The following is a 15,900-nucleotide window of genomic DNA, read 5'->3' on the forward strand; positions in this document are numbered from 1 at the left end:
GCGAAGATCATCCAGATACTCTACAAGGGAATCAATGAGATCCATAACTAGTCGTGGATCACCTAGCGAGTGGTAGTCCAACAAGGTGAGGATGCATGATTTCTTGATATCAGTTTCAAGAAACAACTTGATATTTTCCCTGGACCTGTTGAGCTCAATTTGGATGATGCGTCTACGATCCAATGCACGGGAATGGATATATCTCTGATAAGCTAAGTGAAGATGATGCGTCATCCCATTAAGCAATTCTTGAATCCTCAAAGAAATAGTACTAAGCCTTAAAGTTTCAGACATGGCATTACCCTTGTTCTCGTGATCATGCTCCACACAGGTTTCCCCATCCCCACTGTTCCTCCTTCTCCTCCTCCTACAATTTCTGACATACAGAAAAAAGGTTTTCAATAGCCTTACCTCCATCTTCAGCTTCCAAATATCAGGATACCAGTCAAAACAGGATTTACAGGACTTGTCCAGCCAGGCCAGATAATCTAAAGCAAAATCAAAGCAACAAGTGTTATTGATGGAAGACGTCTCCATCATGGTATCTACTTTTCCCTTGGACATCAGATTTCTATCTGGTCTAGCAATCAAATAAACTTATCTGAAGATCTGAAAATTTCTGTGATCTAACAATAGCCAGTACTACAGGCCAGGCTTTTTATTTTTTTGGGGTAAGTGGTACAATGCGCTATCTTGTTCACAAAAGATGCGGTACTATGATAGTAAAAAGTTGAATAAATGTGACAACAGTTTCCCAACAACTTCTGTTGTGGCAAACAAAGACCAAGACTTATACACACACAAGGACCAAGACCAAGAGGTCCAAGAGAATTACAGGCGTTTTTGTTCAAACCAATGATTCGTATGTAACGGAAATCATTCTATCAAAGGGAAAAATTATCATTTTTATTCCTCATTTTTGAGGCTTTGACCAGTATTGTTGTCCCTTATTAGTCACAAGGTACTAATTTGCTAGGTTTTTACTGAAATTTGAGGAAGTCTAGCAGAAGACTTGACTTTAGTTGCATTTGCTGGTTAAATTAGAATGAATAACAAAAGCAAAAGCAAAGTCAAATTTCTGACTTTTCTCATTATTCCAAATCCTTATTCTCGAATTTTACCAATTATTGAAGAAACAAACTCTAACCATAAAATTTTCCAAGATGCCAGGCGCAAAATCTGGACTGCGTTTTCTATCTTGTTTATAAAAGAACTCTGTCACACTTCTTGGCCACAAAACAGAGCTTTTTAAATCAAGCTGCTTGTCTTGCAATAAGTTCTCATGGGAGTTTGGAACCAGGTTTCGATCTCCTATAAAGATATCAAAGGGGTATCTTATTTATGATTAGAGGTGTCAAAATGGGTGAATTGATTGGATTTGGACGGATCAATATAATTGAATTGTGATTGATACCTTTACTTATAAGTGATTTTCAATAATTTTTAGTGCTTATAAATTTGAGGGTACAAAGCAGGCTTATTTGTTCTTCACATGGATATCTAGAAATTACAAATGATACTTTTAGACAAATGCCCTCTCTCTCATCCCAATTTTTATGATCCCTGTCGTCCCAATTCTTCTCAATTCCACACCCTTGCCAAACGAAGGAATCCCATATTTTGAGCAACTATATTGTACACTTACTGAACAACTTTTGGACCTCTATAGGCTGAAAAGGAAGGGCCAAAAAAAAAAAAAAAAAACCCTGCATTCCACAAACCTTGAATAATTGCAGTTATTATTACTTCAATAATGCAAAATAAAAGCAGTACAGCGAATTGTACGCAACCATTATTTTTCACTGAGAAACAACAACCATCAAGCCAAAGTGCAGTTATTATTACTTATTAAAGATACTTAGAACTCCAAATTTTGGGCGTAACATATCCCATAATTATGCCACAATATCTCAGTTTTTCTTGAGAACTCTGATTCCACTCCAACGAGACTCCATATAATCAGAAGGATTGTCTTGCGTATACACTCCAAACTTGAAATAATGTGTAGCAGGACCATTATCATTAGTTTCATGCTTGAGAACTCCATCAATGTACACTCTAACTCTCCCAGCACCTGTATCATGTATCACATTGACGCGATACCATTTGTTGTAGACATTAGGGATTATGACAGGACTTCTGTAGTATGTGAGGGATGGATTGTAGACTCTTAGCATAGCAGTTGTGGCCTGAGTGCTTGCTCCAAAAACTTGCATTACGCTAACACCAGTGGTTCCAGAGGGTACATAGACATTACCCTCGAATTGCCATACACCTGAAGTGTAATCGTAGCCCTGAGAAGCGAAGTAACATAATTAATGGTTCTTAAACTTCGTTGTTTTGCTATGTATTGTCAAAGTTGAAAGGGGTAGAAGTTGAAAGGTCTATTCCAAAGTTGAAAGATAGTTTTCTATATGAATTGCCGGAAGAAGAAAAGAAGAGAAAAACTTACATTAATGCGAACTTCAGTACGAGGTTTGGTAGTACTACCAGCAGAAAAAGGTTTGTCTGTCTTATAAACCCACAGTTTATGAACGCCACCAACGTAGGAGTAGCGTTGATTGACAGGGACATCGTAAGGCTTCTGAACTTGAAAATTTGCAGTACTGAGCGAAACAGGGCTGAACCCATCAGTTGGATCAGCCTTCAGAGCCCTCAGCAGGGTTAAGATCAAAGTGGTGAAGAAGAGGAAAGTTGTCATTGCTAACTCAAGAAATGAAGAGCAAGAAATTGCTTTAGGTGTAGTGAAGATATGGAGGACTGAATCTGGGCATGGGTTTTTATAGGTGGTAGAATCTGATCTTGGGTTTTATTTTTCATTTTTATTATTTTTGTTGGGGCGGCTTAAATTCGATTTGAAGGAAGTCTTGATAATAAAACTGGTAAAAAATGCAAGCAGTGCCCTTTTAGTACAGAAATTCTAAGGGTCTACTTTTGAACTCAAGAAGGCCATGACAGGTAAAGATAAGATAAGGGATAATTTCAGAAACCTACCTCGAGGTTTTAAACAATTTCATTTAGCTCCTTCAATGTTTTAAAAATTACATATACATGCCTTGTCATTTAAAGTGACAATATTACCCCTAAATATTTTAATGAAAAATTCCCTTATTTGGTATGCTTGTACTTAGAATGGCTTTTAAAATTATTTTTTCATTCTTTTTCCTTCTTATTCCTTTTTTTAAAAAATTTTTTGCCAGTAAAACTGTATAACTAGCACTAGTACCTCTAGTTTCGATTGTAACTAAATGTCGAACTAGTGATTTTTTTATGAGTTAACTTATATGTAATTCAATATTTTTGCTGATCTTTGTTTTCTACTTTTTTTGGTATTAAGATTAATAATAAATAAAAAAGAAATAGTCCAAAACCATTACTAAATTATGATAATCTTACTTCTCAAAAAATTCATAAATTCTAAATGAATTATTTTAACATTTTCTTTCCATCTTATAAATCTAAATCCATAATAAAATACCCTCAAAAGTATCATATCATAGTGATAAAATTATTATTATAGTTGTTTATCAAACAGTAGGTATGGATATGAAAATTTTGGTACCTTTTCCTTATAATTGTACTAGATAATCTAATAATTGTATAGGAAAATGAATTAAAACTCATTGCACAAGGGCATTTTTGGGTATTCATTTAAAAAATTTGTCCAAATCAATATTATTTTAAGGTTTAGTTACTAAAACTATCAAATCAAGGGAGATAGGTGTAATTTTTCAAATCTCAGCAGAGTTGAGTGAAATTGTCAGAAATCTTAGGGGAGGTTTATGGAATTATACCATAAGATTAATTTTATTAATCTTCTACTACGAATCTACCTTGTTTTTTAATTGTAACGAAGATTGCAATTCTAATTTGAAAATTTGTCAGGTATTAGAATCTTAGAAAGTGTTTTTCTTTTTTTTTTTTTTTTTGGGTATGTTGTGGTATAAGACCATGGAGATGGCAGAATAGATAATTTTAAAAATCCACATATTCAAGACATTGGAAACCTAAAATTTCCAATTGTGCTCTTTTTGGAGGCATTCCAAAGTTGAAGTGCCGGTGTCCAGAAAATGGGGGAAATATTTCAATCCTGAAGAAGTGAAATTGCGTAAATTGAAACTGAAAAGAACAGTCAAGTCCCAAATGACAGAGGAGTTTTGCATTATTGTAGCCTACTTGTTTTCAGAACACAAGAAGTGTTAGGCTTTGCAAAAGAGTTGACAAAGTGAAAAGGTCCAACTAAAAGACTAATTCCATTCAATGATCTCAATAACATCAATTTGTATCTGGAATTATTGTTTTAAATGAATCCATTTGGCAACAATCATGCAAAATTATTGCACGATTAGTATTGGACTTTGTCCCTCCGGTACAGTTGAGTTGCTTGTGACGAATGTGTAATGCCCAAATCTGAAATCTTTTGCAAGTTGACTTAAGCCGGCCAATATTACAAGTTTCAATTTCTGTTACACCAAGCATGAGGCTGACGAGGGTGACACCTTTTTTTTTTTTCTTTGATATCAGTTAGAATAAGGTGACGGGTATGAATTAACATAAATAATGATAAATGTATATTCGATATGTGTGAAATAAAGAAATGCATAATATTTATAGTGAATGAATTTTACATACATATGTTTATTGTTAAAGAAAGTTTTAATCTTCTAAATTATTTGGAAAAATTACATATAACCCCCTCTAGTTTTGTCTATTACCATATGACCCTCTAACATTTGAAAATGTCTGTTTCACCCCCTATAGTGTTATGTGAAGTGAAAATTTGGTGAAAAATAACACAGTAACATCGTTAACTAAAATACCAATAGTGTCCTTACTTAAATGATAAATCAATTAATAGCTTAACTACCTTGTATAAAAGTATATGGTGGTTACGTGGATAAATGCAAAAATTATAGGGGATAGAGTGGATAATTATACAAACCATAAGGGGGTTATAGAGATTAAAATTTTATCACACACACTCTTAGAGTGCATTTGGTATAAACCCTGTAATTGATTGTGCATTTCATCTATTTTCCACTTTACACAAAAATCATAGGGGAATTATGTGGCTATTTTGAAATCTGAGGGGGATCATTCGGGATTATATAAAATCATAGGAGACTTGTAAGTAATTTATCCAAATTATTTTGATAAAATGATTGTTATGTTGGTAGTTATTGCTTAGGGGTGGTTATATTGAAAAAAAAAAGTCTAAATAGTAAATTAAGAAATGCTTAAAGGTAGTTATCTTGACAACATGTATTTAGGTAATTAAGGTAAAATTAGTTTTTATAAAGGTGAAAATAATAGTACATAAAGTGAGATAAATTGAAAGTACATAAAATGTAAAGATTAATTTTTTATACACTAACACTGTATATACTTTCACTATTAGATGCGTGACACATAACCTAAATTTGAATTTGAAACTCAAATTTTACAAAAATGTTATATATTCAACCGTGATAGTGTATACATCATCAATGTGTATAGGATTTACTCAAAAAGTAATAGGACATCTAACACCAAAATTTTGATAAAATATCCAAAGCCAAGTTAGAGCACAATTCCTTTTTAAAAAAAAAGAAAAAAAAAAGTTAGAGCACAAATTGTCACAATATAAAACTCACTATAACATGTTGAAACCGCAAGAAACCAAGGCGGCAAAATCACTTAGGTTTATGGAGATTAAAGGTCATTTGCTCCCAGCAAATGACTTATTATGCCCCCCATTTGTTAAAGCGCTCTACTATCATAATGTTAGAATTATTTTGTTACTCGAGGACCAATAAAATCCACTAAGAAATTGTTGATGACACTCCACTTTTTGTTAATGATATTTCCACTATCATTTTTTATCATGCAATTTTTATTTATTAGATTATATAAAATAAATTAATGGTAAGCGTGTGATTAATAAAAAGTAGGGTGCGATTACATTTTCCAATCCACTATTATATGGTCTGTTAAATTTTTGCATTGCCTTTTGGACGAGACTGAGAATTAGGGAGTAATATAATTAATCATTAAGTAATTTGGTTCTATTAGCGGACTTGTTAATTGTTAAACCAATCATTTGGTGGAAATAGGAAAGCTGACTTTTTGACCATGTTTCTTAGCCGCCCACGCAATTTGCCTTTCCCACGGACAGTCGGGTGAGCATAAAATTAGTTATCCGAATTTTCAACCCAATAAAATTTAATTATATGCCCCCAAAAAATTGGTTATCCGAATTTTCAACCCAGTAAAATTTAATTTGGTTAATCGATTTTGATTTCGGATGTTTGATTTCAATTTTAAATAACAATCGATTTTTTGGGGGTATATTTGGTATACTCATTGATCATTCATAAATTTCTTTGGACTTAGGATTTACGTATCCCATATTGCACTTTAGAACTTATAATAGATACAAAAAGACACATAAATATTTATTAGTAATTATAGGTAGGAAGTTCTGGATTCAAGATACCACTTAAAAAAACGAGTGTAATTGTAGACTTTCATCAACTATCAATAATCATATTTATGACTTTCAATAACCTCACCTGCCCGTAGCCTCTAGGTCCTCTACCCTAATTCCCCCTCATCACTGCCTGTTGACTCCATCCAAATTAATGCTACCAGCTGTGGGTGTGTCTATATATATATACACATATATATACACACACCATTTTTACTAGGTTGCTTTTAGGATCTCTCACGTCCAAAAATTCACGAACTCAAGATTTTTGCAAAGCCTTTTTTCTCCCTTGTTTTTTGAGCAAGGAGGCAAAATACATCAACATACATAAATAAAGGATTACTATACTATTTTTCGGTTTTGAAATCTAGAAATGGTCCTTAAAAAAAAATCTAGAAATGGTAAACTTGTATTATTCCTTAGAAGTACTGAAAATTTTCAAATTTCAAAGGAAACATATAACATTTGACTTAGCTTCAAAAAAATTCAGACGGGTATGTTATGCACTCGTTTGGTCCGGTGGTGATTCAGTCCCCTCCGGATTATTCCTGGGCCTCCTTAGGTCCACCCCCTCCCCCTTAGTGTAGAATAGATTAGGTTATATAATAATTGTCGTCTCCGAAAAAAATATATATATAACATTTGACTTTGCAGGCGGCTTACCATCGTGTAACCATTTCTATGTAGAGCTGTTAATCGAGCCGAGTCGAGCCGAGTATTTGGCTGCCGAGCTCGACTCGAGTTTAATTCGAGCCGAGCTCGACTCGAGCTCGTTAAGAAAACGAACTTTAAAATGTGTTCGAACTCGGCTCGTTAAATGTACATGTGGCTCGACCTCGAGCTCGAGCTCGACTCGTTTATCACAAACGAGTCGAGCTTCACGAGCTCGAGCTCGAGTTCGTACAAATTAACATTAATAAAAACCTATAATTTTTAATTTATATAATTTTAATTTCTAAAATGACAAATATACCCTTCATTAACGAGCTCTAACGAGCTACTCGAGTATCAAACGAGCCGAGCTTACTCGGCTCGTTAACTAAACGAGCATGTTTCGAGTTCGAGCTCGACTCGTTAACCAAAATTAACGAGCCGAGCTCGAGCCTTAACGAATCGAGCTCTAACGAGCTTTCGAGTTACTTGATTGGCTTAACAGCTCTATTTCTATGTCTACATGTCCAGGGTAACGACAGAACCTGGCTAAGGGGTTGAATTCATTGTATGTTTCACAGGAAATCTATATCCATTTGAAATTTTTTTTTGAGATAAAATAGAAGTCAATATTATTAATAAATTAATTAAAAATCTTCCAATTGATCGATTACTTGATAAAAAAAAAAAAGTTGTATTAATGGTAGAATATACATAGAACATGTCACAGGCATATCTATTAGAGACTTCTTCAGTTATTCATTTGTAAATACTTAAAAAATAACTAACTCTAACTCTAATAGATGCAATACATCGATTACGTGATTATATATGATAGTAATGGATTATTTAGTAAAATCCCTTGCATAATCATGATAGTAATGGATTATTTAGTAAAATCCCACTCATACTCTTACATATGAATTTTGGGAATTTAAAAGAATCACACTCAACACAATGCCCACACTCAACACAATGTCTCTCCGCCATTGCGATGAATGACATCAACAAAACCAAAATTTGAAGCATCCAAGAAGTACATAATTAAGGGGTACAAAGTCTACATACTTTTCATCCTTTCTGAAATAATTTCATTCTGCTAATTAGTGAGCTAAATTGTTATCTTGATGAGAATGGTTATGATGAACAAGTGGTTAAAAAGATGGAAATGGACAAACAGAACTCAAGGGTTAATTGTCGCTTTTTTGTTTCTTGGTTTACATGAAATGAAGCTTTCTTATCCTACATGAGACAATACTTTGCCTTCCATTATCTTTTTCATTTGTGTTCATGACACAAAGGGATATTGTAAGATACATACGTATAATAATCCGGGGTATTGAAGTAAATTCAGCAATGAGATCCCCTTCATTTGTAAATTCTGCTTTACTCAGTGACAATTCAATTTGAAGTCATAGCCCCACTTACTGGTGCCCATCCAGCAGTCTTCTCAACTTCCTTGCTGCAGATGACAAATAAGTTGGACAAAATTTCAAATCGTATCGAGTCCTCCAATCATCTATTGTATCGAGTCCTCCAATCATCTATTGAATTTCCACATAAACGAGTTTTTTTGGGGGCTATAATATATGTAGATGAGTTCTTCCAAAAGGATATTAATGAGTGTGTTTGGACAGTAGATTATTTGAAATAACCATGAGATTATTTGAATAAACTTAGTCGAAAGGGACATTAATCAGGTAACCATGAGATTTCCGGCTCCGTTCTCTAATCTTGTGTTTTTTGGGTACTTTATAGTAGGTTTAAAGTTTCACTTAAACCAACAAAAAAAAAAAAAAGAGATGAAAAACAAAAACCTTTATCTTCCATTATTGAGAAATATCAACCATCAAACCGAAGTACAAGGGTTATTAATATTATTATTAGAAGTGCACATTGGCCTTCACATATCCCATAATTATTTATGCCACAATACATCGATCTCAGTTCTTCCTCAGAACTTTGATTCCAACCCAACGGGACTCCATGTAATCAGAAGGATTGTCTTGTGTATACACTCCAAACTTGAAATAGTGTGTAGCAGGACCATTATCATGAGTTTCATACTTGAAAACTCCATCAATGTACACTCTAACTCTCCCTGCACCTGTGTCATGTATCACATTGACACGATACCATTTGTTGTAGACGTTGGGGATTAGGACAGGATTTGTGTAGTATGTGAGGGATGGATTGTAGACTCTTAGCATAGCAGTTGTGGCCTGAGTGCTTGCTCCAAATACTTGCATTATGCTGACACCAGAAGTTCCAGAGGGTACATATGCATAACCCTCGAATTGCCATACACCTGAAGTGTAGTCGTAGCCCTGAGAAGCAAATTAATTACCAGCAATGTTATGTCAACTTCATTTTATTTTTTTTGGGGTAGCTTGCGAGCTTGGTAGAGCAAAGTAGGGTCCTCTTCCAAATTCAAGATTGGGTTTGGGGCCTCTGACGTTGCAAGTGCAATCACAGAGTGTTATTAATCACTCAAAATCATGTCAATTTCAGTTCGATTTATTTCAATTTTTTTTTATTTTAAAATGAATGATACAGATTAGATTGAATTATTGTGGCCCGATTTGGACCATATATTCAACGCAATTGCAACAGCCCATGTCCCTCTCTGAGTGAAACAATTATTATCATGGACAATACTCTCTTTTTTGGATAAAATACACTATTTCATTCCATGAAATTTATACTAATGATAAAAAATACATTAAACATGTCACAGGTATAACTAATATGGAAACCATGGACAATACTCTGAGTTCGACACCATTTCATGCATTTTCATTTACAGTTCATCGTTCAGTTTCAAAGTTTTCCTACCCTATCCACAACCCAAAATTTACTTTGCTACCCGTTTGGATTGGCCATTTTTTCAAAAACAAGTTTTTCAAATACAATGCTACATCAATACACAATAACTCAAAAAAAATTTCATCCATACAATATATCAAATATTTCAAACAAATTTTATAGTCAAAATTTTTCATATATACTGCTACAGTAAAGTTTTTCAAAAACAGCTAATCCAAACTGAGAATCATATCTCTAGTAGGGAAAACTTTTTTTTTTCTTTTTTTTGCCAGGAAAAAATACTTACTGTGATGCGAATTTCAGTACGAGGTTTGGTATTGCTAGTTTGAGAATAAGGTTTATCTGTCTTATAAACCCACAGTCTGTGTTCACCACCAATGTACGAATAGCGTTGATTGACAGAGACATCGTACGGCTTCTGGACTTGAAAATTTGCCTCACTCAGCTTAACATAGCTGAACCCATCAGTTGGATCAGCCTTCAGAGCCCTCAGGAGGGTTAAGAACAAAGTGGCTAAGAAGAGAAAAGGCGTCATTGCTAACTGAAGAAATGAAGAGCAAGAAAGTGTTTTAGGTGTGGTGAAGATCAGGGAAGATGATGGAATGCTACACTGGGGGCTTGGGTTATATAGCTAGATGGTGGAGTCTTATCTTCTTTTTCATTTTAACTTCATCTGTAGAGTTAAATTTAAGAAAGTCTTTGATATAAAAATGGTCCATAAAGCAAGTAGTCCCCTTTTTGTACATAAAAAAAATTCCAATATCCGTTTTAGGTTCTAGAAACTTTGAGCCTAATTACTAATAAGTTGCCCATATATATATATATATATATATATATGTATGTATGTATATATAAGTTGCCAATATCAAGTAATATTTTCTTGGTGACAACACTGCAATTTTAATGCGAAAACAGCGTTAGCTTGTCAGGTGTTGGAATCTTAGATAGTAATTTATTTATTTTTTTCCTTGTTTGTGTTTTGCGTTGTGGGATATGACCATGTACAGATGATATTTTGAAAAACTTATAGAATATAGGTAAGTACATTGAAGGTATTTCAAAGTTAAAGTGCCAAATTGCAAAAAATGGAGCAAATTTTGAAGAAGATGCATGAACTGAATAGTAAAAGAACAGTGAAGTCCTTGGTGCCCGCAGACGCAGAGTTCTCCATTAATTGTTAACTGCACTGGCCTGCGCAGGGGGTTCTACAAGTAGATAGTGGACTTTTACTGATCTGGGGTTCAATTATTTAAGCAAGTAATCCACTTTTAGTAGCCACTGGGCCAGCTCAGTAGCCACCAGGGAGGGACTTAAGTCCCTCCTTGGGCTGTTGGTGAGGGTTCAAATCCATCGGCAGCGAAAAAAATCTAAGGGTTGTGCCATAGCACTTTTTTGATCTAGTTGGGTCTGTATACCCACTAGTCCCTACAACAGCCTCCTTAGGCTCCCCCTCCCCCTAGATTAGGATAGAGTAGGTTATACAAATGTATCGTTGCTGACAAAAAAAAAAAAAAAAGTAATCCACTTTTAGTACAGAAAATTGTTTTAAGATTTTCCTTTTAATTCTATAAATTTTGGGTCTACTAGGGAACTAGTTTTCCACACATACACATATATATTAACTATGGAAATGGAGTTCCAAGAAGCATTTGAGGGATTTTCTTTGTTAAATTTACCAGGTGTTTTCATAAGTTATTGCAGTTCCAATGTGACAGCAAAATGAGGTCTTAGGAATTAGAATCTTAGGAAGCCAATTATTATTGTTTTTTATTGTGGGATAAGACCACAGAAGATATGTTCAATTATGATGACTATTGAGGAATTGAGCATTCATTTTCCAGAACTAAAAAAAAAAAAAAAAGAAATGTTGAAAAACTTACTTTGCAAAAGAGTTGACAAAGTTCAGTGCTCTCCAATTATTGTACTTGTAATTTTTGCAGTCAAAAACCAATTTGTACCTCAAAATATTGTCCTCAATGAAACCATTCCGTTTGTGGAATAAAACCAATCTGTACAAATTGTCCCCAATTTGTACCAAAGTCGTTTGTGACAATCCAGAGATGGTTTTATTCCAAATCCGGATATTTTGTTAAAAGTCGACTCAAGTAGACCGGACTACATGTTTAGGACCAAAATTCTCAATAAACAATTTTGGACTGTAATTTATTAGAGTAACGCTTTCGGTCCACGGGTTAGTCCAAATAAATTTCAATTAAAACTACAGGTTCAAAATGGTTAATTCAAATTACTTAGTAGCCTCTGAGCTCAAACTTATATATCATTTATATTTCCTTCCCCCTTTCAATGTGAAATTAGTTGTGGGATCATACATTCATCCTTATTTAAGGACGTTACTTTCGCGCAAAACCCGTCACAATTCAAACTGTTCACTTGATCGAATTCAAAGTTTAGAGGTGGCTCGTACGAGTTCTAAATAACCTTCAGCCTATCAAAAATTTGAAATGAAAAATAATGAAATATAGTCTTGGGCCTATGGACTATTAAAAAATAATTTGGGTTAACAATTTTGAATCCATGATTTCAATTAAAAAGTTACTTGAACCGGTCCATGCATCTCTGCATCGGATGAGTTGGGACCAATACAGTTATAGGTTCGACCATGCAATGGAGTGTAAGGAGTTAAGTGCTATAAGGGTTGAGTACACCGTCCAATGGGGGCTATCTCTAAAAAAATTTCACATTGACCAAGGGTCATCTCTAAACTCTGTACGAGCCACCTATAGAATCTATGCGTGACTAAGTGTATAGTTTGGATTATGATCCGATTTTGCAAAGATGCAAAATTCTTAAGTGGGGATGAATGTGAGGATCCGTCCCACATTGAATTGAAGTGGAAAGGAGTGAAATATAACTTTGGGTCCATGGATTACAAGTATAATTATTTTGATCCCATGGTTTCAGTTCGAAAGTTACTTGGGTTAACCCATGAACCCGAAACTTTTTCCGTTGGACATAAGAAACACCAGCTTATTCATTCCGAAATGCGTTCATCTATTCTTTAAACACATTTTTTTTTTTTTTGAAAAATGTTGCAATTCAGGGGTGAGTTGTAATATTAATGGTTATAATAGTGGGTCACCTTTTTTTTTTTTTTTTTTGGTTCTTATCTGCTGTCCTAAGTGCAGCAAATTAAAAGAAAAAAAACTTCTCAAGAAAACTACCTTATGTTCGTGAAATTTTTTATCATGTCATGAAATAATGCCAGTAATACTTACAAAATTTCATTCTAGTCCTCAAATTGGAGATATACATAAGTATAAAGTAAGACTGAAAGATGAACCAAACTATTTGATATTCGAATCGAACTTAATTTGGTAAGAATTCATTCAAATTTGATTCACTAACTAATTAAACCAAGGGTGAACAACATTTTATATTTGATAATCATTCAAACTTGATTCAGTAAATAAATAAACTAAGTTTGAACAAAATTTTCAATTTGTTACAATAATCAAATAAATTTAAACACTAGAATGCTCGACTTAATTAAACTTATTTACATCCCTAGTTAAATATGACAAAATACTTTCTCGTTGCATTCACTATATCAGATTATACAGTAAGATTGTTCTAATTTGTAACTTCTTAAATTTTGCAAATTGTCTAAGAATTAAAGAGTAACATTATGACATAGTTTAGAATTGAGCTGCCTCTGCTAATTAATTGACTTTTTTTTTTCGAAGACAACAACAGTTGTATAACTTAATCTATTCTATACTAAGGGGGAGGGGGCGGACCTAAGGAGGTCCAGGGATAATTCGGAGGGGACTGAACCACCACCGGACCAAACGAGTACATAACACACTTGTCTGAATTTTTTGAAATAAACCACTTAAACGTGACTTGCTTGCTTTACACAAAATTTTTTGTCTAGAGGGTATCCAAAAATTGACTATTTGGTCATGTTAGGGGGCCATCCTCTGAACTTGAATCCATATCCGCCGCCCCCTCGCGGTTTTGTCTCCCTAATTCCCCATCACAAACGGAACTAGAAAGTTTACTTTGACAATGCAAATCTTAATATATTTGCATTCAAGTATGTGATATAAGATATTTTTAATTTTTGCATGGGCAAATATCTAAACTTATAGGGAATAGTTTAAAAATTTTCAATTTTCTAAGGGATAAAAATCTAAAATTACAGAACTGTGAAGGATCAGGGGTTCAAACGGTTGTCAAAAAAATCATTTGGACCAATTTTGCTTCATTTTTCACGGGATATAATTTACTTTTAACAACTTGTAAATGTAAAATAAAATTTTATAGACCTCAAATATGGTGGTAAAATCGATGTATAAGATGTAATTTGGGACTTATATATATATATATATATATATATATATATATATATATATATATATATATATATTTATAGCCAAATTATGGCTGTCAATCTTTCGGTGCGATTGCTACTTGGCCCAACCGTGGGGAAATAGGGCAGGTGGCCCCTCCTGCCACTCCTCCGGTTCCCTCTATGATCACCACACTACCTATTGACTCAATCCGAATGCTTCATTCTAGAGATTTTCTTAGCTGAGATTAATACTTGTTATAATTACAAGTCGGCGGCTGAATTTTTTTTTTTTTATCGAGGATTTTTCTATCGAAACTGGTCAATAAAGATCGTCACATATTGTGATAAATTTTATAGAAAGCAAGATTCGAACTCTTGATCGCCTGCACCAAGTTTGGGATGACCACTGGACCAACGCCAGTGGCTCGGCGGCTGAATTCTTTGACCAATAATTTAACAAAGGTAGCTGTCCCTACAGGCCTATTGCTCCATATTGTCATTTATGGAAGTGCCGGCGTACAGAAAGTAAGATTTCGAGAAATAAACCTAACTCCCAACAGTACCTCCAAAAATCGGTAACTTTTGAAGGCTACTGGAGACTTATAACCCAAGACCCAACCCCCACCCCCCAATACTGATGTGTCGGCATTTTTTCTTTCCCCCCTTCTTGGGGCATGCGACCAGAGGGACACATAAACATAACACAGTGATGTTGTTTTGTTGAAACCACTGAGTTCCAATCTGCAACGGATCTTCTGTCTCAATCTCTAATTTTGCATATTACTCAATTAATAGTTATTAAATCTTTAAATAACAAAAAAGAACTAAAAAATAATATTTATATAGGAGAAATAGAAATATAATAAAAAGTAAGAAAAAGAGTAGCACAGAATATGGGACGGAATATCTATTGCAGTTCCCATCCTCTTATATTAGAGCAGTTACTCAGGGCCATAAAAAATCTTCAATACTACTCAATGAAGAATTTAACTTGTCACATCCTGAGATATCTAGAAAACGTAGAGATTGGGAGTTTTCCATATCTAGGGAAGCATCTAAATTAGAGCAGTTGCTCTGCGTCATGGTAAAGTGTTGAAGAGATGCAAGGCTCTTCAAATTCCTCGTACAAGCCAAACTTCCGCATTTCTCTATGCTTGAGAGATAATCAGAATTGGTGGATATGAAAATAGAAAAGAGTTATGTGGAAGAGTTTTTTTTTCTTTTGTTTTTTTAACAAAAAAAAAATACCCAGAAGACTGGAGGAAATTTAAACTTACAGGAAGTAGAGAAAGTCCACAGTTACAAATAAAATATCCTTGATTTTAATCGTGGGCATATGTGCAATCTCCTCTGCAGCAATCGGTGCCAATGTCAATTAGTTGGTATTTGAAACTTAAAATGATCAACAGGTGAAGATTTAGGTAAGATTAAATCCTATATACACTGACAGTGTATACACTATTACCGTTAGATCTATGACATATGTATAAAAATTAAATTTCAAATTCAAATTTTGCATAATTATCATTCATCCAACGTTGACAGTATGTATATACACTGTTAGTATAGAAAAGATTAATCCTTTTAAGTAATGGAGTCTGCCCAAATTTGTTCATCAATGGGTGAAATCATAGCGTTTTGA

The 15,900-nt window shown here is 34.0% G+C and overlaps 2 protein-coding genes across 2 annotated transcripts; both read right to left on the reverse strand.

The window, feature by feature from the left end:
• Window positions 1-1,819: 1,819 nt before the first annotated feature.
• On the reverse strand, window positions 1,820-2,796 carry LOC113698295 (citrate-binding protein-like). The gene is made up of 2 exons (XM_027218071.2): window positions 2,453-2,796; window positions 1,820-2,294 (listed from the first exon to the last, which is right to left on the reverse strand). The coding sequence occupies exons 1-2, from the start codon at window positions 2,699-2,701 to the stop codon at window positions 1,911-1,913; spliced, it is 633 nt and encodes a 210-aa protein (XP_027073872.1). The 5' UTR covers window positions 2,702-2,796; the 3' UTR covers window positions 1,820-1,910.
• A 6,124-nt stretch (window positions 2,797-8,920) lies between these two features.
• Window positions 8,921-10,534, reverse strand: LOC113698144 (citrate-binding protein-like). The gene is made up of 2 exons (XM_027217850.2): window positions 10,230-10,534; window positions 8,921-9,444 (listed from the first exon to the last, which is right to left on the reverse strand). The coding sequence occupies exons 1-2, from the start codon at window positions 10,476-10,478 to the stop codon at window positions 9,061-9,063; spliced, it is 633 nt and encodes a 210-aa protein (XP_027073651.1). The 5' UTR covers window positions 10,479-10,534; the 3' UTR covers window positions 8,921-9,060.
• Between the last annotated feature and the right edge of the window lie 5,366 nt (window positions 10,535-15,900).

This window comes from Coffea arabica, chromosome 7c (genome assembly GCF_036785885.1).
Source record: "Coffea arabica cultivar ET-39 chromosome 7c, Coffea Arabica ET-39 HiFi, whole genome shotgun sequence".
Taxonomy (NCBI): domain Eukaryota; kingdom Viridiplantae; phylum Streptophyta; class Magnoliopsida; order Gentianales; family Rubiaceae; genus Coffea; species Coffea arabica.

Coding starts and splice junctions, on each gene's coding strand:
- LOC113698295 (XM_027218071.2), bottom strand. CDS start 2,701: ATGACAACTTTCCTCTTCTTCACCACTTTGATCTTAACCCTGCTGAGG. Junction 2,295..2,452: donor GTACTGAAGTTCGCATTAAT/GTAAGTTTTTCT, acceptor TTCGCTTCTCAG/GGCTACGATTACACTTCAGG.
- LOC113698144 (XM_027217850.2), bottom strand. CDS start 10,478: ATGACGCCTTTTCTCTTCTTAGCCACTTTGTTCTTAACCCTCCTGAGG. Junction 9,445..10,229: donor GTACTGAAATTCGCATCACA/GTAAGTATTTTT, acceptor TTTGCTTCTCAG/GGCTACGACTACACTTCAGG.